Source organism: Anabrus simplex, chromosome 1, assembly GCF_040414725.1.
Source record: "Anabrus simplex isolate iqAnaSimp1 chromosome 1, ASM4041472v1, whole genome shotgun sequence".
In the NCBI taxonomy this organism is placed as follows: Eukaryota; Metazoa; Arthropoda; class Insecta; order Orthoptera; family Tettigoniidae; genus Anabrus; species Anabrus simplex.
Genome location: NC_090265.1, coordinates 61789459 through 61815267, shown reverse-complemented (window position 1 = coordinate 61815267; position 25809 = coordinate 61789459). Strand labels below are relative to the sequence as shown.

Genomic DNA, 25809 nt, shown 5'->3' with positions numbered 1-25809 from the left:
TTACAGGAGATTCCAAACACCCACTTTTTACGTCTGTAACATTTTACGTTTCCAAGATAATCTTTCAAAAAATTCACCCCAATTTGTCACTTCTGTTTAACCGCCATTAATAGGATTTTCCAAAAACTAAAAAAATACGTGTTTCTTTATTTTTAAAGGAGATCCCATATACAAATTTTCAGTTCTGTAATATATTCCGTTTCTGAGATATATGTATCCTCATTAAAGGCATTCAACCCATTTTTCACCCTTTTACACCCCTCCTATTGGGATTTACAGGAAACAAAAAAATACGTGTTCCTTTATTTTTAGAGGAGATTCTAACTACCAATTTTTACATCTGTAAATTTTAAAGTTTTAAGATGTAGACACAGTCATTTTAAAAAATTCACCCCCCCCCTTTTCACCCCTCAATATTTGGATTTTCCAAAAACGAAAAAATACGTGTTTCTTTATATTTAAAGTAGATCCCAAATACCAATTTTCAGGTCTGTAATATCTTCAGGTTCTGAAATATAAGTAGCCTCATTAAAGGCATTCAACCCATTATTCACCCCTTTACACCCTTCCTATTGGGATTTTCCGAAAACAAAAGAATACGTGTTTCTTTATTTTTAAAGGAGATTCTAAATACCAATTTTTACATCTATAAACTGTAACAGTTTTGAGATATAGATGCACTTGTGTTTGTCCAGCCCTTGTCCCGTTTCCCTACGGGGTCGGGTATGAGGTGAGATGAATTTGTCGTGGCGTTTTTTTATGACCGGATGCCCTTCCTGACGTCAACCTCATCAGAGGAGTTAATGAGAGATGAAATGAATGACGTGATATATGATAGTAGGGAGAGGGTGAAACCCGGCGCCGGCACATAGCCTACTCCTGTCGAATAGCACCAAGGGGTCTGCTCAAGGCTTAACGTCCCCATCCGACGGACGAATCACCATCAACAGCGTCATATGCCCTCACTCCATATGAGCACTGCGGAGAGGTTTGGAATTTAATCCAGGCTTTTGGCACGCAATCTAGTGATTAGAAATTGTATACCACCACCTCCCCTACCCTGCCGGCCAACATTCTGATGGTGAAAATTTTTTCGACCAACGGGACTCGAACCGGCTAACCTCGGTGTTAGACCGTTTAGACTTCAGCGCCTTAACGATCATGGCCACCAGGCGGGCTTGAGATATAGATGCACTCATTTTAAAAAATCACCCCCTTTTCAACCCCCCCCCCCATTAACTGGATTTTCCAAAAACAAAAAAATACGTGTTTCTTTATTTGTAAAGGAGATCCCAAACACCAATTTTCAGGTCTGTAATATCTTCAGTTTCTGAAATATAAGTAGCCTCATCAAAGGCATACAACCCCTTTTTCACCCCTTTTCACCCCTCCTATTGCGATTTTCCAAAAACAAAAAAACTTGTTTCTTTATGTTTAATGAAGATTCTAAATACCAATTTTTACATCTGCAAACTTTAAAAGTTTGGAGATATAGATTCACTCATATTAAAAATTCACCCCCTTTTCACTCTCCCATTAATTGGATTTTGCAAAAACAAAAAAATACGTGTTTCTTTATTTTTAAAAGAGATCAAAAGTACCAATTTTCAGGTCTGTAATATCTTCAGTTTCTGAGATATAAGTACTGGTATCCTGATTAAGGGCATTCAACCCATTTTTCCCACTTTCACCCCTTTTCACCCCTCCTATTGGGATTTTCTGAAGACAAAAAAAATACGTGTTTCCTTATTTTTTAAGAAGATTCTAAATACCAATTTTTACATCTGTAAACTTTTAAACTTTCGAGATATAGACACACTCATTTTAAAATTTCACCCCTCTTTTCACCCCCTTAGCGAAGGAATATCCAAAAATCCTCTCTTAGCGAGCACCTACATCTTAATATGAATATATCCCCAAAATTTCATTTCTTTACGTCCAGTAGTTTTGGCTCTGCGATGATGAATCAGTCAGTCAGGACAAGTTATTTTATATATATAGACTAGCAAGATACCCGTGCTTCGCTACGGTATTATACTGAAATTTATAATTGAATGCTTATTGTTTTAGATATATAATCCGCCGAAATTCGCGATCTGACTCGTTTTCTGCGAGAATCCACCAAAATTCCCGATCTGACTCGTTTTCTATTAGATTACGGCACGTTTCCTCCCATTTTTCAATCTTCCTTTCCAGCAATCGATTTCGTACTTCCCGGTCTAGGCTCAGGCATTCCTCCCGGTCAGTTGGGTCCGTAAATCTTTGCCATCTTTTCCTATAATCATTTTAATATGTATAAATTCCTTCAGGAGATCCGGCGTGGTATCATATTGGGTGCTTTGGCGGCACTGAACCCGCGGCCGGACTGCATTCTTAGTCATTACCCGTCCAGGAGCCGTTTCCAGCGCGGTCCGCACATTTGATGACGGTCCGGAACATTATTATTATTATTATTATTATTATTATTATTATTATTATTATTATTATTACTATTATGTGTTGCTGGAATGGCTGATGACAGGGAAAACCGGAGTATCCGGAGAAAAACCCGTCCCGCCTCCGTTTTTTCCAGCACGAATGTCACATGGAGTGACCGGGATTTGAACCACGGAACCCAGCTGTGAGAGGCCGGCGCGCTGCCGCCTGAGCAACGGAGGATACTTATAAGTACATTAAGAACAGTAAAATCAATTGGTCTCACCTCCTTCTACACCCCACCGCCGTTTATTTACCGCCACCCCCGCCCCCCCCCCCCCCAAAAATTAAAAGAAGGTTTGTTTCTTTATGTTTAAAGGAGATTCCAAACACCAATGTTCACGTCTATTGCCTTCAGTTTTGAGATATAAGTATCCCCATAAAAATAATTTACTTTTTTCACTTCATTTCACACTACTCTCCCCCCCCCCCCCCCAAGTGAATTTTCCCGCAAAAAATACTTGTTTCTTTAATAGTAAAAGATCTTCTAAATACCAATTATCACGACTCTAACTTCTTCAGTTTTTGATTCATGTGTCCCCATGAAAGGAATTCAACTCCTTTACACTCCCACCCTCCAAGATGGTTTCCCCACCGAAACGCGTTTATCTTTGTTTTTAAAGGAGATCTAAATACGAATTTTCACGTCTGTAACAACTTTAGTTTTTATTAGATGTATGCATTCTCATACAATTAAGTCAATTAAATTTTCAATTCTTTCACCCCCCGCCCCTTCATTGGATTTTCCGAGAATACGTCTTTCTTTACTTTTAAAGCAGATTGCAAATATCAAATTTCACGTCTGTAACATCTTCATTCTTGAGATATCAGTAGCCTAATTAAAATAATTCAACACCATTTTCAGTCACTTTTACCCACCCCCCACCACCCAAGTGGTATTTCCGAAAACTAAAAATACACGATTCGTTATGTATAATAGAGATAAAAAATACCATTTTTCACTTCTGTAACATGTTAAGTTTTTTTAGATATACTGTAAAAATTCTCATTTTAAAATTTCACCCCTTTTGAGTTCCCCTTAAGAGGAGTTTCCAAAAACAAATCACCTATGTTTCTTCACATTTACAGGAGATTCCAAACACCCACTTCTTACGTCTTTAACATTTTACGTTTCCAAGATATTCTGTAGATATAGCCTTTCAAAAAATTCACCCCAATTTGTCACTCCTGTTTAACCGCCATTAATTGGATTTTCCAAAAAAATAAAAAATACGTGTTTCTTTATTTTTAAAGGAGGTCCCATATACAAATTATCAGTTCTGTAATATCTTCAGGTTCTGAAATATAAGTATCCTCATTAAAGGCATTCAACCCATTTTTCACCCTTTTACACCCCTCCTATTGGGATTTACAGGAAACTAAAAAATACGTGTTCCTTTATTTTTAGAGGAGATTCTAACTACCAATTTTTACATCTGTAAATTTTAAAGTTTTAAGATGTAGACACACTCATTTTAAAAAATTCACCCCCCCTTTTCACCCCCCAATATTTGAATTTTCCAAAAACGAAAAAATACGTGTTTCTTTACTTTTAAAGTAGATCCCAAATACCAATTTTCAGGTCTGTAATATCTTCAGGTTCTGAAATATAAGTAGCCTCATTAAAGGCATTCAACCCATTATTCTCCCTTTTACACCCTTCCTATTGGGATTTTCCGAAAACAAAAGAATACGTGTTTCTTTATTTTTAAAGGAGATTCTAAATACCAATTTTTATATCAATACACTTTAAAAGTTTTGAGATATAGATACACTCATTTTAAAAAATCACCCCCTTTTCACCCCCCCCATTAATTGGATTTTCCAAAAACAAAAAAAAATACGTGTTTCTTTATTTTTAAAAGAGATCCCAAACACCAATTTTCAGGTCTGTAATATCTTCAGGTTCTGAGATATAAGTACCCTCATTAAAGGCATTCAACCCCTTTTTCACCCGTTTCACGATTCCTATTGCGATTTTCCGAAAACGAAAAAATGCGTGTTTCCTTATTTTTAATGAAGATTCTAAATACCAATTTTTACATCTGCAAACTTTAAAAGTTTGGAGATACAGATTCACTCATTTTGAAAATTCACCCCCTTTTCACCCTCCCATTAATTGGATTTTCCAAAAACAAAAAAATACGTGTTTCTTTATTTTTAAAAGAGATCAAAAGTACCAATTTTCAGGTCTGTAATATCTTCAGTTTCTGAGATATAAGCACCGGTATCCTGATTAGGCATTCAACCCTTTTTTCACCCTTTTTCACCCCTCCTATTGGGATTGTCTGAAAACAAAAAAATACGTGTTTTCTTATTTTTAAAGAAGATTCTAAATACCAATTTTCACATCTCTAAACTTTTAAAGTTTTGAGATATAAACACACTCATTTTAAAATTTCACCCCCCTTTTCACCCCCTTAGCGACGGAATATCCAAAAATCCTCTCTTAGCGAGCACCTACATCTTAATATGAATATATTCCCAAAATTTCATTTCTTTATGTCCAGTAGTTTTGGCTCGGCGATGATGAATCAGTCAGTCAGTCAGTCAGTCAGTCAGGACAAGCTACTTTATATATATAGACTAGCAAGATACCCGTGCTTCGCTACGGTATTATACTGAAATTTATAATTGAATGCTTATTGTTTTAGATATATAATCCGCCGAAATTCGCGATCTGACTCGTTTTCTGCGAGAATCTACCAAAATTCCCGATCTGGCTCGTTTTCTATTAGATTACGGCACGCTTCCTCCCATTTTTCAATCTTCCTTTCCAGCAATCGATTTCGTACTTCCCGGGGCTCAGGTATTCCTAGTGGTCAGTTGAGTCGGTAAATCGTTGCCATCTTTTCCTATAATCATTTTTAATATGGATAAAATCCTTCAGAAGATACGGCGTGGTGTCATATTGGGTGCCTTGGTGGCACTGAACCCGCGGCCGGACTGCATTCTTAGTCATTACCTGTCCAGGAGCCGTTTCCAGCGCGGTCAGCACATTTGACGACGGTCCGGAACATTATTATTATTATGTGTTTCTGGAATTAATGATGACAGGGAAAACCGGAGTATCCGGAGGAAAACCTGTCCCGCCTCCGTTTTGTCCAGCACGAATGTCACATGGAGTGACCGGTATTTGAACCACGGAATCCTGCTGTGAGAGGCCAGCGCGCTGCCGCCTGAGCAAAGGAGGATCCTTATAAGTACATTAAGAACAGTAAAATCAATTGGTCTCACCTCCTTTTACACCCCACCGCCCTTAAGTTCATTTACCGCTAACATCCCCCCCCCAAAAAAAAAAATTAAAAGAAGGCGTGTTTCTTTAAGTTTAAAGGAGATTACAAACACCAATGTTCACGTCTATTACCTTCAGTTTTGAGATATATGTATCCCCATAAATATCATTCATTTTTTCACTTCATTTCCAACTGCCCCCCCCCCCATAAGTGAATTTTCCCGCAAAAATACTTGTTTCTTTAATAGTAAAGGATCTTCTAAATTCCAATTATTACGACTCTAACTTCTTCAGTTTTTGATTTATGTGTCCACATGAAAAGAATTCAGCTCCTTTACACTCCCGCCCCCCAAGATGGTTTCCCCCAAAACGCGTTTTTCTTTGTTTTTAAAGGAGATCCAAATACGAATTTTCACGTCTGTAACAACTTTAGTTTTTATTAGATATATGTCTTCTCATACAATTAAGTCAATTAATTTTTCAATTCTTTCACCCCCCCCCCCCTTTCATTGGATTTTCCGAGAATACGTGTTTCTTTACTTTTAAAGCACATTGCAAATATCAAATTTCACTTCTGTAACATCTTCATTTTTGAGATATCAGTAGCCTAATTAAAAGAATTCACCATTTTCAGTCACATTTACCCCCCCCTCCACCCAAGTGGTATTTCCGAAAACTAAAAATACACGTTTCATTATGTTTAATAGAGATAAAAAATACCATTTTTCACTTCTGTAACATGTTGAGTTTTTTGAGATATACTATAGAAATTTTCATTTTAAAATTTCACCCCTTTTGAGTTCTCCTTAAGTGGAGTTTCCAAAAACAAATCACCTATGTTTCTTTACATTTACAGGAGATTCCAAACACCCATTTTTTACGACTGTTACATTTTACGTTTCCAAGATATTCTGTAGATATAGTCTTTCAAAAATTTCACCCCAATTTTTCACTCCTGTTTAACCGCCATTAATTGGATTTTCCAAAAACTAAAAAATACGTGTTTATTTATTTTTGAAAGAGATCCCTTATACAAATTTTCAGTTCTTTAATATCTACCGTTTCTGAGATATATGTATCCTCATTAAAGGCAGTCAACCCATTTTTCACCCTTTTACACCCCTCCTATTGGGATTTACAGGAAACAAAAAAATACACGTTCCTTTATTTTTAGAGGAGATTCTAACTACCAATTTTTACATCTGTAAATTTTAAGGTTTTAAGATGTAGACACACTCATTTTAAAAATCTCACCCCCCCCTTTTCACCCCCCCCCCAATATTTGTATTTTCCAAAAACGAAAAAATACGTGTTGCTTTACTTTTAAAGTAGATACCAAATACCAATTTTCAGGTCTATAATATCTTCAGGTTCTGAAATATAAGTAGCCTCATTAAAGGCATTCAACCCCTTTTACACCCTTCCTATTGGGATTTTCCGAAAACAAAAGAATACGTGTTTCTTTATTTTTACAGGAGATTCTAAATACCAATTTTTACATCTATAAACTTTAAAAGTTTTGAGTTATAGATACACTCATTTTAAAAAACATCCCCTTTTAACACACCCCTCCCCATTAATTGAATTTTCCAAAAACAAAAAATACGTGTTTCTTTATTTTTAAAGGAGATTCTAAATACCAGTTTTCATATCTACAACATTTAAAAGTTTTGAAATATAGATACACTCATTTTTAAATATTACCCCCTCCCCTTAATTGGATTTTCCGGAAACAAAAAATACGTGTTTCTTTATTTTTAAGGGAGATCCCAAACACCAGTTTTCAGGTCTGTAATATCTTCAGTTTCTGAGATATAAGTAGCCTCATTAAAGGCATTCAACCCCTTTTTCACCCCTTTTCACCCCTCCTATTGCGATTTTCCGAAAACAAAAAATACGTGTATCTTTTTTACAGAAGATTCTAAATACCAATTTTTACATCTGCAAACTTTAAAAGTTTGGAGATAAAGATTCACTCATTTTTAAAATTCACCCCCTTTTCACCCTCCCATTAATTGGATTTTCCAAAAACAAAAAAACGTGTTTCTTTATTTTTAAATGAGATCAAAAGTACCAATTTTCAGGTCTGTAATATCTTCAGTTTCTGAGATATAAGTATCCTGATTAAAGGCATTCAACCCAATTTTCACCCCTTCCCCCCCCCCCCTCCTATTGGGATTTTCCGAAAACAAAAAATACGTGGTTCTTTACTTTTAATGAAGATTCTAAATACCAATTTTTACATCTGTAAACTTTAAAAGTTTTGAGATATAGATGCACTCATTTTAAAAATTCACCCCCCTTTTCACCCCCCATTAATTGGATTTTCCAAAAACAAAAAAATACGTGTTTCTTTATTTTTAAAAGAGATCAAAAGTACCAATTTTCAGGTCTGTAATATCTTCAGTTTCTGTATATAGGAACCGGTATCCTGATTAAAGGCATTCAACCCCTTTTTCACTGTTTTTACCACTCCTATTGGGATTTTCTGAAAATAAAAGAATACGTGTTCCCTTATTTTTAAAGAAGATTCTAAATACCAATTTTTACATCTGTAAACTTTTAAAGTTCTGAGATATTGATACACTCATTTTAAAAATTCACCCCCGTTTTCAGCCCCTTAGAGAAGGAATATCCAAAAATCCTCTCTTAGCGAGCACCTACATCTTAATATGAATCTATGTCCAAAATTTCATTTCTTTATGTCCAGTAGTTTTGGCTCGGCGATGATGAATCAGTCAGTCAGTCAGGACAAGTTATTTTATATATATAGATTTTGCACATAGTATCAACTAAAAAGATGTCTACACAACTTCGGGAGTATATAGGATCACTTGTGACAACTGCAAATTGTTTTATATAGAAAGGTCTGGGCGAACCTTAAATCAAAGTTATCACGGACATTTCAAAGCAATAAATTACAACAGATATTCAGCTTTTGCGGAACACATTTATAATCATAATCATAGCTTTCTAAGGATCAAAAAGGACACAAAATTAATTTTAAAAAGTAATTATGGATTTGAATGAAATACCCATGAAAACATTGAGATATTCTTGGCGCAGATCAGGGAACCTGATAAAATTTTAAATGAAACAGTCACAAGCAACATTTTGTTTACAAAACAGGGCCCCATTTTAACTTTTTAAAACTTATTTTAACTCATTTTGACAACAAACTCTTGTGGAATTAAATGTTTTAAATAATTTTAACACTGATGATGTACAATTGAATTAAAATATAACAGGTTCCACCTCTTCAATACAAAATACAATGTTGTTGGATGGTATTTACAACATTTTTATTATTACAGAACATGTTTCGGTGTTTCATTTTGACACCATCATCAGGTGTATAGTAAGTGAAAAAAACTTGGTGATATTGTAATAAAAAAATGTTGTAAATACCATCCAACAACATTGTATTTTGTATTGAAAAGGTGGAACCTGTTATATTTTAATTCAATTGTGATCTCAGTTCAATACGGATAAAAAATATGAAGTTCCTTAAGTTAACTGATGATGTACCTTAGAGTCAGAAAACCAGTTTTGAATTAAAATTAGTGTGCTGATACGACTGTACGCGATTATTATTATTATTAATAATAATAATTCAATTACTACAGTCAGCACTGTTATTAAGATGGCTATGATATTTTATAATGATTATAATTCGTGAAAACTTCTTTCAGTTCAGGAACTTTGATCAGCCAAACTCTTCGAAAAATCTAATAACGCCGAGCCAAACAACAATCGACCACAAATAACTTTTAATTCTCTAATCTAATAAAATAAAGCACATCTCTAATCTAATAAAATAAAGCACATTAGATACAAAAGCGCCCAACATGATGGCGAAATTCCTTCTTTTCTTAATCTTCCATTGTTATTTGGTCACTGGTATACTGTTCGTAGTCAGTTTCTGGAAATCTTGTACTGCGTAAATTAGGCCTACAGCGACTTAAAGGTTATGTTGTACGCGAGAATATGGGTTTGAATGTAGGTATCGATTCTCAAAAGTTCTCGAAAACATTATATTCAATTCTGCCAGTCACTAATCACAATCAAATTGGAAAGAGAAAGAAATTTCATCAAAATTTCAGAAATGACAGTTATTCATGACCTTGAGTTACATAGAAAGCGTGCTTGGTGGATAAGTCAGTATGACTGGGAAATGATGCAAACTTTCTAAATGTAACGTGCGCAGATAAAACGACTGCTGTTTTTATGACATTTTAGCACAAAAACGTAAAATTCCCAGTCTTATATTAGTACCAAAACAGTAACAGGCAATCCTAAGACCTCCCGTGGATTATTGTATGTAAGTTGCAACATCTGTTCTGGTTTCAGTAACATAATCATATACGATGGTACTAAAATACTAGATTTGTGTTAAGAAGCAGTAGTTTCGATTCTTGCCTGAAAACCCAGTGACTATACAGTGCCCTGAGGGGAAGTGCGGAAAACCTGTTCGGCGATACAATAAAAAAAAAAATAAAAAAAAAAAACAAAAAAAAAAACCATAAAAATCTAACCCTGGACATAATGTGGACGTTTACAAGAACGAACATTTGAAGAGTAGAGCTGTTGAAAATGCACTCTAATTGCTGTGGCCACTCTCTGCTTTACGATTTCCGAGGATTCTCTAAACAACACCAATACAACGGTCCCTTATGCAAGTTCATCGCCAATCACTTTTCCAGTAGTGCCTACAGTACTTGATCTAATTATATCGCAATGACGGGGCGTTAACGCCACGATCCACAAGTACTCCGTAGCCGTCCTTTTGTGAGATACAGTTTCTTGAAAAACGCTTGATCGAGGTTTTAGCGTTGAGTGGACTGAAATTTCTGGACGGTTGGTCCGGAAAAGAGTTTTTTTGAGGAACGGATAATGCAGGATTTTTACACAGTGACTTAATTAGGATGTTAGAGGGAACACGTAATTTGAATGAATAATCTGGGAAAATGTAGTTTCTTGGAATGGATAATCGAGGTTCCACTGTATAATGAAACTTACCATTGTCCCTAACAGACCGATTAGCAAATAATGAATTAAAAAATATCAATGACAGCATAGCTTGAGTTACCAAGCTGCACATCTTCTGAAGAGATATAGAGTCCCATACACGCGCAGACTTCTGGAATATTTACCTGCACAGACTTGCCTCTGGGAGGTAAGTCGGAAGTATGCAGTTGCCCACACATGCTCAGACTAAATAATTATTTACCGAGAAACTTGAATACGACACGCTCAGCTGTTTTCTGTTTAAGATTATGCGCTTCGAATGATTGAAAAATGTATATGGATTGAAATTAATTAGATAGTCGGTATAGAATATGAGTTGTTACCTGGACATAATGTAACGCTCTGCACGAAGACGACGTGGGGGGGGGGGAAAAAAAAAAAAAAAAGCAGTTTTATATTTGTAGGTTACCACATTTACATTTTCTGCCGCAACTCTGAGATAGCACTTTCGTCGCAAAGTCTCTGGGTGAATTCAAGCAGCGCCAGAATGCCAGAGACTTGCCTGCAGACTTTTTGTTGGCAGACTTATCAGCCATACACACAGAGACATGCCTGAAGGGACTGGTTTGCGCAGACTTACCTCCGACTAAGTCTGCGTGTGCATGGGGCCTTATCATTTAGGTAACCTCGATACCAATTTTGAAATTCAGCAGTAAAGCAGGACTCTAAAGGACAGTTTCTAAGCCTGACTTAATTGATGGGTGGTTGTAAAGTACACCACCAGGGTCTTTAACAGCCCAACAAAATTCTTCTGTCAAACGTCTACTATGTATCTCAGCAGCAAAAGGACCTGTCAGCTTGGGCTTGTGAGTTAAATATTCCACCCTTGATCCATCATGGCAGCCAATACAAAGATCTGAATAGTATATAAGAAACAACATACAGTAATAATTTATGACAAAACAAAGATTTCACACCTGGCAATCAAGAAAGAGGTGGCACTGGGCTGGTAGACCATCTCGTCCAGCTCTTCCTACTTCTTGCACATAGCTCTCAAAGTTGCGAGGCATGTTATAATGAATGATGCCCCGAATGTCAGACTTGTTGATTCCCATACCGAAAGCAACAGTTGCCACTACAATCCTCAGTTGTCCTAAAATACAAACAAAATGAAAATATTCATGAAACTGCCAAAAGGTCGAATGAGTTAATGTCTAAATATTGATCAAGTAATGAAAATTGAATACTATATAATTCAAAATTATGTAATAAAAAAAGATACAAAGTAAATGGTATAAGATACCATTTCACAAAAATAATGTACCTACCAAATCCACCTACACCCATTCTTCCAATAACGAAGGATATCAGGAATTGGTTTGCAATAACCAACCAACCCAACCCCACTGCAACAGCCCTTAAGGATCTTAGCTTACTTAACGACCACTGCTCAGTCTGAAGGCCTGTAGATTACGAGGTGTCGTGTGGTCAGCACAACGAATCTTCTCTGCCATTATTCTTGGCTTTCTAGATTGGGGCTGTTATATTACTGCCAGGTAACTCTTCAATTGTATAATCACATAGGTGGAGTGGACCTCGAACCAACCCTTAGATCCAGGTAAAAAACCCTAACCTGGCAGGGAATCAAACCCAGGGCCTTCGGACAAGAAGCAGGCACACTATCGCTATACCACCGGACTAGTGGTTTGCAATAAGTAAATCTATAATGATTATTAGACTTCTTTTCACAATCAATAAGTTTGAAAAAACATTGATTCAACCCTGTGATGCCCTGAGTGACATAATAATATTATTACTTTACAATTATGATGATGATGATGATGATGATTATTATTATTATTATTATTATTACAATGATGACTGGTAATGTATGGCTATGAAGTGTTTACATCCATGCATTATTATTTTGTATGTTCAGTCTTCAGACCTAAGGCTGGTTAGATCCTCAACAGCTCTGCCATCAGCTGTCATACATGGCCTAGGCATCACTGAAGAGGCATCCTAGGGAAATGAAGAGTGAGGTAGTTTCCCGTGGCTTTCCTCACGTATTATTATTATTATTATTATTAGCTGCCTCTGTGGATCAGCGGTAGAGTGTCGGCCTCCGGATCCCAAGATAGCGGGTTCAAACCCGGCAGAGGTAGTCGGATTTTTTAAGGGCGGAAAAAAGTCCATTCGACACTCCATGTCGTACGATGTCGGCATGTAAAAGATCTCTGGTGACACATTTGGTGTTTACCCGACAAAATTCATTAAATCTCAGCCACAGACGCCCAAGAAAGTTTTGGTTTACTCGGTCTGCCATCTAGTGGGCCTAGAGTAAAACGGAACGTCGAAATTGACGAGCAGACAGCCAGATGGCGTCAAATTGAAATGTCTGCACACGGTAGCTGACGCCATATGATGATGATGATGATGATGATTATTATTATTATTATTATTATTATTATTATTATTATTAACGTAGTCGGATGATCGCATTGTGTGTGAGGTTATGTCACGAAACATGTACTGTATATAGACATTTATGTGAGTTCAGTTAATGAAAGAACCTGTATATAATTTATTATTACCTGTATATATGATTTGTAATACACTACAGTATTTTGAAACACTGTAATATCCAAAAAGGCACTAGGTAGACGAGAACTATGGAGAATATTCTGTACATTTTAACCATGTTGTTAGGCACTTGAGAATTTATGAGAAGGTATTTTGTAACGTATCTTTCTAAAAGACTGGCCAGGCACCTATATAAAGAGGTGGTCTTTATGGTAGAGACGAGTTACTGTATAGCTGCACTACTGCTGAATTGATGATTTGTCACGCATGTTGAAACTTGCACCTTCCAGAAGGTCAAAGTTTGGTCACACTCAAAATGGCATCCAAACACATTCTCTCGCAGTCGCACATGGCCGAGTGTAACCTCCAATTCAATGCCTAAGAGTGTGACTAGAAAATGATGTTTAATGGCCCACTGGTCCGAAATATAAGGCTTCTACTAAGATTTGTTTTAGAAAGAGTGTGTTCAACAATACGTTGATATTTTTATGGGCCTCCAGTGCAAATGTTTTCATATTTGTTGTCTGGAGTTTTTCACACCTTCCTATGCAATGTTATTTTATAAGTCCCAACAGAAAGGTTTTCATATTTTTTTCCTCGTGTTTTTCACACTTTTTGATACTCTCCTCTCATCTTTAGAAATGGCAGATTTTTCAATGTACCCGCGGATACATGACGTGAAATGCCCTCATATTCGACAAATTTGACCATTAAATGTTTAACAATTAATGTACTGAAAACCACCTATTCATTCATTAAACATTTGATATATCGAATTTCAATACGGTCAAAATGAAAATAGTCACTTGTAAACTTGACCATTTTCGGACCTTAGTATTGACTAAGTTCATATAAATATACTATGGGTGATTATATGTATATTATCAAGTTCCTAATTTTGTACAGTTACTTCAGTCGTCCTTTTTTTTTTTTTTGTGCTAGTTGCTTTACGTCACACAGATAGGTCTTATGGCGACGATGGGACAGGGAAGGGCTAGGAGTGGAAAGGAAGCGGCCGTGGCCTTAATTAAGGTACAGCCCTAGCATTTGCCTGGTGTGAACATGGGAAACCACGGAAAACCATCTTCAGGGCTGCCGAGAGTGGGGTTCGAACCTACCATCACCTGAATACTGGCCGCACTTAAGCGACTGCAGCTATCGAGCTCGGTAGGCGTACATGTTTTGGGAATCCCCCACTCCCTTCATCAGTTATTTCTACCTCATAAAGCAAGATTCCCCATATGTTAAGATCTAACATCATTCCGCTATACATAAAACATCTTCAATATATAACCTTATTTTAAGACATACACACACTATAACCATTTCTTAATAACGTTTGTTATGTAATAGAACACTTTAAAATACAGTAGAAGTCTGTTATCGCAAAAATTCATAATTGACTGAGATAATAACAATAAGTTAATTTTTTAATTTGTCCACCTAATCAATACAATAAATCTTGTCTTTTTTTAATTACATTGATATGTTAATTAAAATGGTACACGTTTCGCCTTACATATAGGTATCATCAGCCATGAGTTTAACCTTGAAATAAAATCAGGCATCTGATTTATATATAAATAAGATCAACTAATTTATAAAAAGCCTTGAAGAGACTTGAAAGAAAATTGAAATATGGTAAAAGACTACTACAATGTTGGTTTTACAGACAAAGCTATGAGTGAGAAGTTTATAATTGGGGAAATTATTTACAGTAGTAACATTAATAGACTACTGATATGAGTAAAATGAATAAACATAGTTATAGACAAGTGGTAAAATTGCTGTAAAATGATATTGACCGACTAGCGGTTGGAACTAGATAATGAAAATGACGATCGCAATCGTATTTTTAAAACATAATGTTGAATAAAATACAGTTGAGAGATGGTCAAGCGACCTGTGATAATCATCAATACGGATCAAAAATTATATTTATCACTTGTAATAATAAAATTCATAATGGCGAAAAATTTACTCACTATAACAGATTATCATTATACCCAATTTTTCGTAAAAGTCGGGGAGGGTAATCCACTACAGACTAAAATCGGTATGAAATGGCAATCAGTTTCTTCAAAACGTGCACTTTCGTGGATGATATCCACACTGCGGCTTACTCATTTGTTATTTTACAAACTTCGATACTACGTGAAAGTGTAAATTTAATTTATTCTGAAGAAATTATAGCATCACTCCAGAGACTTCTGTGGCAAACGTTTCAGTTTTCTTATTCAAACAGCATCACCTAACCCAACCATATAAGTATCACGAAAACATATTTCAAGTACCTGTAAAGAAATGATAACCTCCTCGTTATAAATTTACACGGAACCAGACGCGAGAAAATACAAACTATCCCCTGAAATCAGTGATGCACTCTTCTATATCTTTGGGTGTGTCACATTCTTACTTAATTTCAGTATGTATGTATGTTGGCTCAGATTTAAGGCTGGTTGAATCCTCAACAGCTCTGCCATCAGCTGTCATAGATGGCCTAGGCATCACTGAAGAGGTGTACTAGGGAAATAAGTGAGGTAGTTTCCCGCTGCTTTCCTCACCGGGCCAGAAGTTGCTATTACATATCAGCCTGCCAAGCCCACTGAAATGCATGCACCAACCAACCCTATGAGCAACATTTTCACACCATTCATAGCAGGGACTGGCTGCATAAGGAATGAATGGCATTACTAGCATCGCTCATACCTCAGTCACTTTCATATTGTCAAAGCCAAGGATAAGACTGAGACAGATGAATGAAAGTAACAAAACTGCTAAAATTACGTGATCGTTTACTTCAGCCTTTATTTCTAACAAGTTAACAATTGGTATCGGACACGTTATTTATGCATGTATTACAGAAATGTGTCATCCTCTTTCATTTTGAACTTTCATTACAGAACAGCAGTGAACAGGTATTACTAATCGACTCAAACTTTGCCTTCGAATGTTAACAAGAGCACTCACAAGTGCATATAGGGAGAAAACGGTACCGAAGATGATCGATCGTATTTTGTGGTAAATGCTTCAGTTTTCTTATTCAAACAACATCCGTCACCTAAGCTAACTTAACCATATTATATGTCGTGGAAACATATTTCAAGCGCTAGGAGAGAAATTATAACCACCTTGCTATGAATTTACATGGGATTAGCCTTTCCAAAATTTAACCAGATGTGAGAAAATTTAAACTAATTTCTGAAATCAGCGATGAACTCTACCATATCTTGAGGTATATCACATTCTTACTTCATTTCAGTATATAGTATTAAAATTAAGTGATTGTTTACTTTAGCCTTTATTTCTAACAAGTTAACTATCGAGCACATTATTTACGTATTTATTACAAAAATATGTTCTTCTCTTTCATTTCTAATTTTCTTTACGGAACAGCAGTTGACGGGTATTACTAACTGACTCCAACATCGCCTTTGAATGTTGACGAGAGAGCTCGCAAGTGAACATAGCGAAAAAATATACCGAAGATGATCGATTGCATTTTTTTTGGCAAATGTTTCAGTTTTCTTATTCAAACAGCGTTACCTAACCTAATTTAACAATACTAAATTTACAGCTATAAATTTACATGATAATAGCCTTTCTGAAATTTAACCAGACGCAAGAAAATATAAACTAACCTCTAAAAGCAATGATGCACTCTGCCATATCTCGAGGTGTATCCCATTCTTTGTTTCAGTATATAGCATTAAAATTAAGTGATCGTTTACTTTAGCCTGTATTTCTAACTAGTTAACAACTGCTATCGGACACGTTATTTACGCATTTATTACGAAAACACGTTCTCTTTCATTTCAATTTTAGTTTAAGGAACACCACTCGACGGGTATTGCTAACTGACTTTGACATCACATTTGAAGGTCGACTGAGAGCTGGCTAGTGGACATAGCGAGAAAATGATACCGAAGATGGATCGATTGTATGCAATACAACCGCTGGGGTGCATAAATATCGGTACCGGAAAATAATCGCTCATGCTCAATCACTTATAATAACCGATGTGTCGGTGACAGGGCTCTCGCTGTCACCAAAGGATAATACACAGTTTAATACAGCAATTTTCAAGGGACAGAAAAAAAACTGTCATTATAGCGGAGTTCTCGTTATATGCCGTACTCGCTATAGCGGACTTTTACTGTACTTATAAAAAGTAAGAGTAAGTGTTTGGGTTGTGAGCGAGTAGGCTCCCTCTGCTCCAAGAATATACAATAAGAAGAGCAAATAATAGCTACAAATTCACGGACTTGACAGGAGGTTTGATCAGCTTTGTCGAAATTCGAAGCAAGATTCCATTTGAACAGATATAATCAATTACACATTTAGATCTTAAGAAGTCTAATAATTCAATGGTATATCAGTTCACTCTAGGAAGTATTTTAACAACAATAAGGCAAAGATTTTAACTTTGGTAGTATATAAGTTGACTTTTTAATATGCTTAAAGTGGACTACAACAGCAAACATAACAAACAGTACCAAGAAACATTTTATCTTTGATTTTTCCAAGGATACCAACTGGCATTTTAACATGTATTTTAAAGTGTTATATAACATAAGAACAACCAGCCGAACACTTTTTACAAGTATTTTAAAATCTTCTATTACATAACAAACATTGTCAAGAAATGTTTATTAGTGGTATGTATTAAAATAAGGTTATATATTGATATTATATATTATATACTGATGATGATTTATGCATAGCTGAATGATGTTAGATCTTAAGATATGGGGAATCTTGCTTTATGAGGTAGAAATCGCTGATGAAGGGAGTGGAGGGCTCCCAAAACATGTACAAGTGAAATAACTGTGCAAAATTAGGAACTTGATAATAATACTGATAGGGCAGACCAAACCATTACCCACAGTGTATTTATATGTAAAATACCCTCGTGTCGGAAAAATATTGTGTCTAGTGTTTCCATATCCCTGTTGGATAGTTTTTATTTGTGTATTCAGTAGTAGTTTTCTCACCTAACAAGTTCTTTTTCCTTGTTCCTTGCAGAAACGTCTCAATGAGGTTTTACTGTTTCAGTTACAGCAGTTCATTTATGTCTTCGTAATAATATGAAATTGAGTTAATGGTGGTTAACTGTTATTTTAAATGACAAAACAACAATATTATCAGTCCATGATAAACAAGGGCTACGAAATGTAGATTAAAATAATTACTTTACCAGACATAAAAGCTTTTTGTACTGATTTTCTTCTGGCAGCACTCAGTCCAGCGTGGTAAGGTTCTGCATTCCATGATATTCTACGCTGAGTTTTCTTCACTTGTGGCTTTTTAAAATCCTGTAACAGAATATTTATAAGTACAAGGCAGTGGAAGGATAGCCATTTAAAATCAATATTTAACATTTCATTCACGTATAATTCATTTCTATGAAACAAAATAAACTGGAGCAAGCTATTGTTTCAGCTGTTAAGGACAAGAGCTCGTTTTGTCTAGGAACATTCTGCTGAAGAGAGATTAGTGGTGTGTCAATGGGTTCATGAACGTCCACACATAGGACAGACAATTAAGGAAGTATAAGATGCCTTTACCAAATGGAGTAGCCGCGACAGTTAACGTGCTTCAGCTGCGGAGCCAAGCTCTGCATTCGGGAGACAAATCGGTTTGAACCCCACCACCAGCTGTCCTGAGAGTGGTTTCCTGTGGTTTCCTATTTTCACTTCCAGACAAATGCTGGGAGAGTTCCTATTCATGGGCCACAGCCAATTTCTTCCACCACCTTACTCAATCTCATTCATCATTCATTTCATCACCATTAGTTCAACTGAGACTAGCATCAGAAAGGCCATCTAGCCGTATGAACATGCCATATAATTTCATCTCACCTCATCCTGTAACAGGATATGGGACTAAAGGGATGGACATACAAACAAGATGCCTCTAGGGGTCTTCAAATGGAGGACCCCGGGCCAGAATCCAGACTCTGATGCCTTTGGTTTATACGATGTCAAGAATAAGATACGGATTGTTTTAAATAGAGTAATGTACAACTTAAATGTCCCCTGGCATAAAACAAACAGTACTGTATTTTGAAGATACGAGTGTGAATAGGTTTCGTATTTGCTCCACACACAGCAGGAAGTATTTACTTTGTCTTTTCCTAGTCTGCAACCTCTTCCCTGCCCCAGTTAGTAGTTAGCTATTGCTTGCTCTACACATAAAATTAAAAAAATAATGCATTGTTTATACATCAGTGCATTATTTCAGTGAACATTTACATCCTGAGTGACCACAAGAGATGCAAAGTGGTCTCTGAAAATTGCATGTTCAAACCTGAATGGGAACTGCAATTCTTCTCAATGATGCATGAAATGAGTTACCACAGAACAAGAGTAGGCAAAACAGATGATGTTAACCAATAGCAACCAAAATAATTGTTCCAGCTGCAGGGACAGAAAACTCTACAGTGAAACCTTGTTAGGGCATTTCTCATTAACACGTTTTCCCACTTAGTACGTTGTAAATTTGAAGTCCGATTCTCATCATATTAAATCTATATAAAAATACCTCGCTTATCACGTAAGAAAATTTCGCTATTACCGCTTAGTACAATAACATTTTTCCTAGACCTGAAAATGTTACTTTATTTGCCATCCCTTCTGAAAGAAACTTGATTTCCAACTTGGGTAATAGCCATCGCCGCAGTTGCAGGATTATGGGAAAAGGCCTTCGTGAACTTCGAAGGGTAAGTAGCACTTTCGGGGAGCAAGCCGTTAGCCTCAGGAATGTTCAGTTTTGCTTGCCGGTTAGCAGCGAGATTGCTGAATAGAGAAGTGAGCCTGTTTGTGCTTGTATTTCACATTCCATTCAGAAGGTAGAAATCAGTGGTGGTTTCTGGTATAGTGTAATGGAGCAATGAACCTCCAGTTTATATCAAATTGTACTCAACTACATAATTTTCATAACTCCCTTGTCAATCTCGAAGCTCTTGCTAAGTCCATCTATCTGTAATATACTCGTACTGGCTTTCAATTCATGTGTGCTGCGCAAGGTCCGTGGCTGGATACTCGTCTGGAATGAACCCACTTGCAAGGCGATCTCTCCGTCCATATATAGGCGAAGGGAGTGGCGAGGTGCGGGGAGATGTCGGCCAGGACTAAAGCAGGACGAGGATATCAGAGAAATGGCAGAAACGGATATCTGTGCTTTACGCATGCGCAATATGCCACTCTCTCAAGTCGTGTTGTTGGGGTATATGCCTGCCATCTGTTGCCCTAATGGGAATTTAACTAAGCAGCAAAGAATAGTGCACGTAACTAGCGCTAGTGTTGAAAAGCATCATTACTACCAAAAGTCACATTAAACTGCCAAATTCCAATTGATATCTTGTCCCAAATATACCAATACTTACAAAACATCTATTCATTTGCCTTCTTGGAATAACTACTTTTCGGAGAGGCAAAAAACAGCAGCAAGGTAATACCAATGGAAACTTTTAAATATAGTTATTACTATTCCTATGACGACATCGGAAGCAGAAAGGTGCTTAACAAACCTGAAGAGAATAAAGACTTTCTTGCGCAGCACAATGACCGAGGATAGACTTACCGTAATGCTCTTGCTATGTTGTCAATTGAAAGGGACTTTGTTTGAGACTCTGTGGACTTCAACAAAGTAATTACAGATAAGTTTGCGTCCTTCAAGGAGCGCAGGATGGATTTTTTTTGTACAAGCTGTCTGTGTAGAGTAAGTTGATTGTGAAAAATTTCTCATTTTGCATGAGGTAAATTTCGGTATGTTTTGTCTGTTTCCCACATATTTGACCACATTTCTAAAACTTCTGTTATCTTATTTTAGAAGGTTATGGCCGACGACGGAAGAGGTGGTGGGGGAGAGGGGGAGAGGAGAGGTGGGGTGGAGGCAATTTTTTTCTTCTGTTAAACCCCCCAGAGATGAAATTCTTGCGCCGCCACTGGTAGAAATGTATTTTGTGCTAAGTGTGTAGCTAATATTTGTCACGTGATACGGTAGCCTATATCTGGATTAGGAACATAATCGTGTGAAACTGATTAGCGTGGTGTATATTTGTCTTGTGATAGCCTAGTTATAGACACGGAAAATGTAAAATTCCTTAATAACTTAAGGAAGACAAAATTAAAATCTCGTCAGAAAGTGGACTGGCATAAGTGCGCAGAGACTGTTGAAACTCACATCGCACCTTCGAGTTTTGACTCAAACATTCAAGTTGGTCGAAGTTTAGTTAAATTCAAAATGGCAGCCGACGTCATTCTTCGCAGTTGCACATGGTCGAATGTAACCTCCAATTCATTGTCTAAAAGTGTGGCCAGAAAATAATGTTTCATAACACACTGCTCCGAAATAAAAGGCTTCTACCAACATTTGTTTTAGAATGTGATCCGCAATAACTTTAAAATTTTTGTTGGCCCCTGTGCACATTTTCATATTTGTTGTTTGGTGTTTTTCCCACCTTTCAGTGTACCTGGTACTTGTTATTTTATAATCCCCAGCAGAAAAGGTTTTCATATTTGTTCTCTCGTGTTTTTCACACCTTTTAATACTTTCCTCTCATCTTTAGAAATGGATTTCAACTGTATTTATTTTTGAGAATTATGCAGTAACTTGGTTTATTGATAATTATTTTTAAAAAAACGTGTATTTTTATGAAGTTGCTTTCATCATAGATCGATGCCTAAATATTCAGCAACTGATTTTCAGTCTTCAGCAGTGAATCACCGTGTGATATTTTGTTGAAACAGCTCTCTATATGAAGTGGCACACCACATTTTTCACATAGCCACCTGGCTTATGACCTTAATTTATGAGCCTTGCACACTTTGCAGGGCCTGGAAGGATGCCTTTTCCTTTCTGTTGGAAGGATAGGAACTGGCAAATGGTCCCACACATGTAACTGATGAAAAATCATCATCATGATAATTTTCTAGCCACTTCACGATATCTCTGTCACCACCAGCCATGTTTGTTTGCTGCAGGCACAGGCAGATCGCATTTTGTCTTTTTATTCAGCGTTCTATGAAATTAGTAGGGTGCATTTTATTTAGAAAATTCCCTGAACAAGACCTATCTCTTGACGATAACTACTAGCGTTTTACAAAACAGTTCCATACGTTGGCTTTCGATCCAAAATGGCAAAGTACAGAACGGTTCCGTAAGACGGCACCAACGAGTTACAAGTATCCTGGATTTTAGGTAGGAAAAACAAACCTGTCAACTCTGAAACTGTGAAACTTGCCAAAACAGTTGGCATGTTGTTTTCAGGTGATGTGAAAGTGATTCAAACTGTGAAAAGTCTGCTGTCTGCTGCTCAAATGTGTTCATGGTAAAATTGTTATCAGTGGATATCATTTACTTGATATATTGTAATTAAAAGGTGGACTCTGTTGTCAGATCAGTTCTTTTTCTTTTTTACAAAGGATGTTCATACTAAACACAAGCAGGAAATAAGTGATGCTTCTGCATACTCTCTGGTTCAGGATAAATCATCAGATAGGACTGACTGCGCTCAACTGTAGCTGTTTTATGTTATGAGCGCAGTTACTTTTGTACTTAAATTTTACATGAGAGATAATCATTGACACAAAGACATTTCTAAAATCTATCTTGAGGAACATAATGCCATGCACACAGATCTTTTACTCACAAAAAAGTTCACTGGCTTAGCGAAGGAAATATTCCAGTTTCTTTGAACTGAAAGACAAAATTAGAAATTTTCTCAACATACATGATGTTAAAGACAGTAACCACAACTGTCAATTCCTCAACGACGAAAGATCAATCTAGCACGCTGCTTCTTGAGTGATGCTTTACCACAAATATTTTGCAGGGACCAGAAAAATTGGTGCGTAAATTGCAAAATGCTGAATGACGAGACCTCTTTGTTGAAGATATGAAGGAGGGCAGAATTCATTTTCCCAAACTACTATTTCTTTTGCTAGTGGTTTAACGTTGCACTAACACATTGAAGGTTTCTGGTGACACAGAGATGGGAAAGGGCTATGATTGGGAAGAAGTGGCCATGGCCTTTGGCCTTTAACGGTACAGCTCCAGCATTTGCCTGGTGTGAAAACGGGAAACCACCTTCAGGGCCGTTGGTGGTGGGATTTTAATTCACCATCTCCTGAATGCAAGCTTACAGCTAGGTGCTTTCAAACTTCTTTTGCTATCTCGTAGCAAAGGCTTGTTGGGAAAAATGTCAGACTTTTTGTGCCAACTGAAGAGAGAATTTGATACAATCATTCCAAATTGGAGGACATTTTTCAGGCTGTAAAAAAAAAAAAAAACAAACAAACCCTTTTCCATTGAGAATGAAGTACCAAAACACAGCTGCAGATGACGGAAGAAAGGGCAGAGAAAGTTAGCTCTCTCTTGATCGAGATTCATACCCTAACTTGAGCAAGTTTCTGAATAATATGAGTTGATAATATTTTGCTCAGCAGTGTGTGTGTGTGTGTTTTTTTTTTTCCAGATCTAGTTGAGGGACTGCTTAACCACCGCTGGGACTTCATACACTCCAAACCTGTTGCACCACTGGCCAGGCAAGTTCATTCAACGATATCAACTCAGACAGTTTACATAATATTTATTTAGTTAAATCACATTACTGTACAGCGTCTCTCTAATAAACCCGGACTGTCTAGTGGCATTTTTACTCTTGGAGACCTAAGCAGCCGTACGTGAGGCACGCGCATAGCTCTTGACCTTGCAACGAGCATGCATATATTCGACCTAGCATCGGTAGCCAGTCTGAATCTCAGCTGTTAACATGGTGAGATGGTTATCATTGCACCACCATATTTTCGTATATGAAAGTTATTTTAAGTACGAGTCAGCTCGATGGGTATGTGATGCATTTGTTTAGCAATTTCCTGATGTAGTGCCACCTTCATGAGCACAGATTCACGTAACTGTAAATAAATTTGAAACTACTGGCTCAGTGCTCAATAAAATACATGAGCGCACAAACTGTTTTAACAGAGGCAAACCTAGATGACATTGGTGCGAATCTTGAACGGTTACCGAATAAATCACTCACAAAATTTTGTCTTAATTGGATATAAAAAATATATAGTATTGACTAGGAGGATTAAAATAGCTTTTGTAAAATTTTGTAAGTATAACTCTACCTGTTGGTGTGCAGAAAATCATAATGGTGTTTATGACGTCCCTCATTATGAAGGAAGACACTTCCAGCATCTTTAATAAGGTAAGATTTCACGTAAGATTGTATACATGCTTAACCCTTAGCACTCACACGGCGGGCCATGCCCGACAACGCCAATATCCCGCATAGACCGTATGCCCGGCATTTAATTTCTTCCCTATATAACTCCTTTGTCAGGCTATGCACGCATGAATTACAGGTACCGTAAGTTACTGCCATCTTTCAATGACAATTTAAGGCCATGTATAGCTATAATCTCTTTGAAATCAGGCTTTGTGGGCATTCTCTGAAGACAGTGCGAATTTGTAAACAGACATTGTTTAGCAACATGGCGTCGTTCGAGCAGCATGAGAAGGAAATAGCCAGGCTTTTAGATGAAAGTGATGTTGATTTCAGAGATAGTGAGAGTGATTTTCAATTAAGCGGTGAGGAAGACACTGCAGAACTAGACTGTGTTGGTGAGTTGAGTGATGAAGATCCCAATAATGAGAAAAGTATGCTGAATGGCAGTGCTGGAGGGAATACCATGACATGGACTTGGACTTCAAAAGAATCCATTCACAGGTACATCAGGTTATCAGCCGCCACAACAGACTGATCCTAAGAGTGAACTTGACCTTTTCCAATTCTTCATGACTGACAAGTTATTGTCAGAAATTGTACGTGAGACTAACCGGTATGCCAATGTGAACATTCAAAAGGTTACACCCCTAAGACGTGAGTCTATTTGGAGGTCGTGGATAGATGTTACTCTTCCTGAATTCAAAGCAATTTTAGGCGTAATTAACAGTAAGCTTGAATTACAAAACTATTTTTCAGAAGATTGGTTAGATAAATGTCCATTTTATAAAGATGTGTTCCCCCGGAAGAGGTTTATACAAATATTCTGGATGTTACATGTTTGTCCTCCACCTGTAGGGCAACAACAGGGAGATAAAAATGCCGAACATTGCACCTAAATATTGTATTATACTTGTATTATATTTATTTTGTGTTTGCTTTATTTGATTTTTTATAAATATGTTACCCATGTGTGTTTATGCTGTCTCTTATCCCTCTGCAAGCAGAGGCAATGCAGCAGTGAATTTTGTGCATTTTTTTTTCAAACCAGCGCTAAAATGGTAAATTTTTCCTTGTTTTTGTCGTAGGTCTCAGTGTGAGCTATTGGCATCAGAAATGTGTTCTTCGATGCCATCCCCAGAGTGCAAATGAAACTATCAGGGTAGATAAGTTTAACGCCGATAGCTTGTCCTGAGACCTTGGACCATACATGACAAAGGCAAAGAAAAATCAACCAATCTGGCCCTGGCTAAAAAAATAAAAATTAAAACAACCCACGGTACTGCATATTTTTGGAATTTTTAAATTTATA

The 25809-nt window shown here is 36.8% G+C and overlaps 1 protein-coding gene across 1 annotated transcript in view; it reads right to left on the bottom strand.

The window, feature by feature from the left end:
• The window catches only part of RecQ4 (RecQ4 helicase), a 136881-nt gene that overhangs the window by 64194 nt on the left and 46878 nt on the right, over window positions 1-25809 (bottom strand). The window contains exons 8-9 of the mRNA XM_067153624.2: window positions 18459-18576; window positions 11656-11831 (exon numbers count right to left, since the gene is read on the bottom strand). Of these exons, the coding sequence (XP_067009725.2) occupies window positions 11656-11831; window positions 18459-18576 (294 nt within the window). The remainder of the gene's footprint in view (window positions 1-11655; window positions 11832-18458; window positions 18577-25809) is intronic.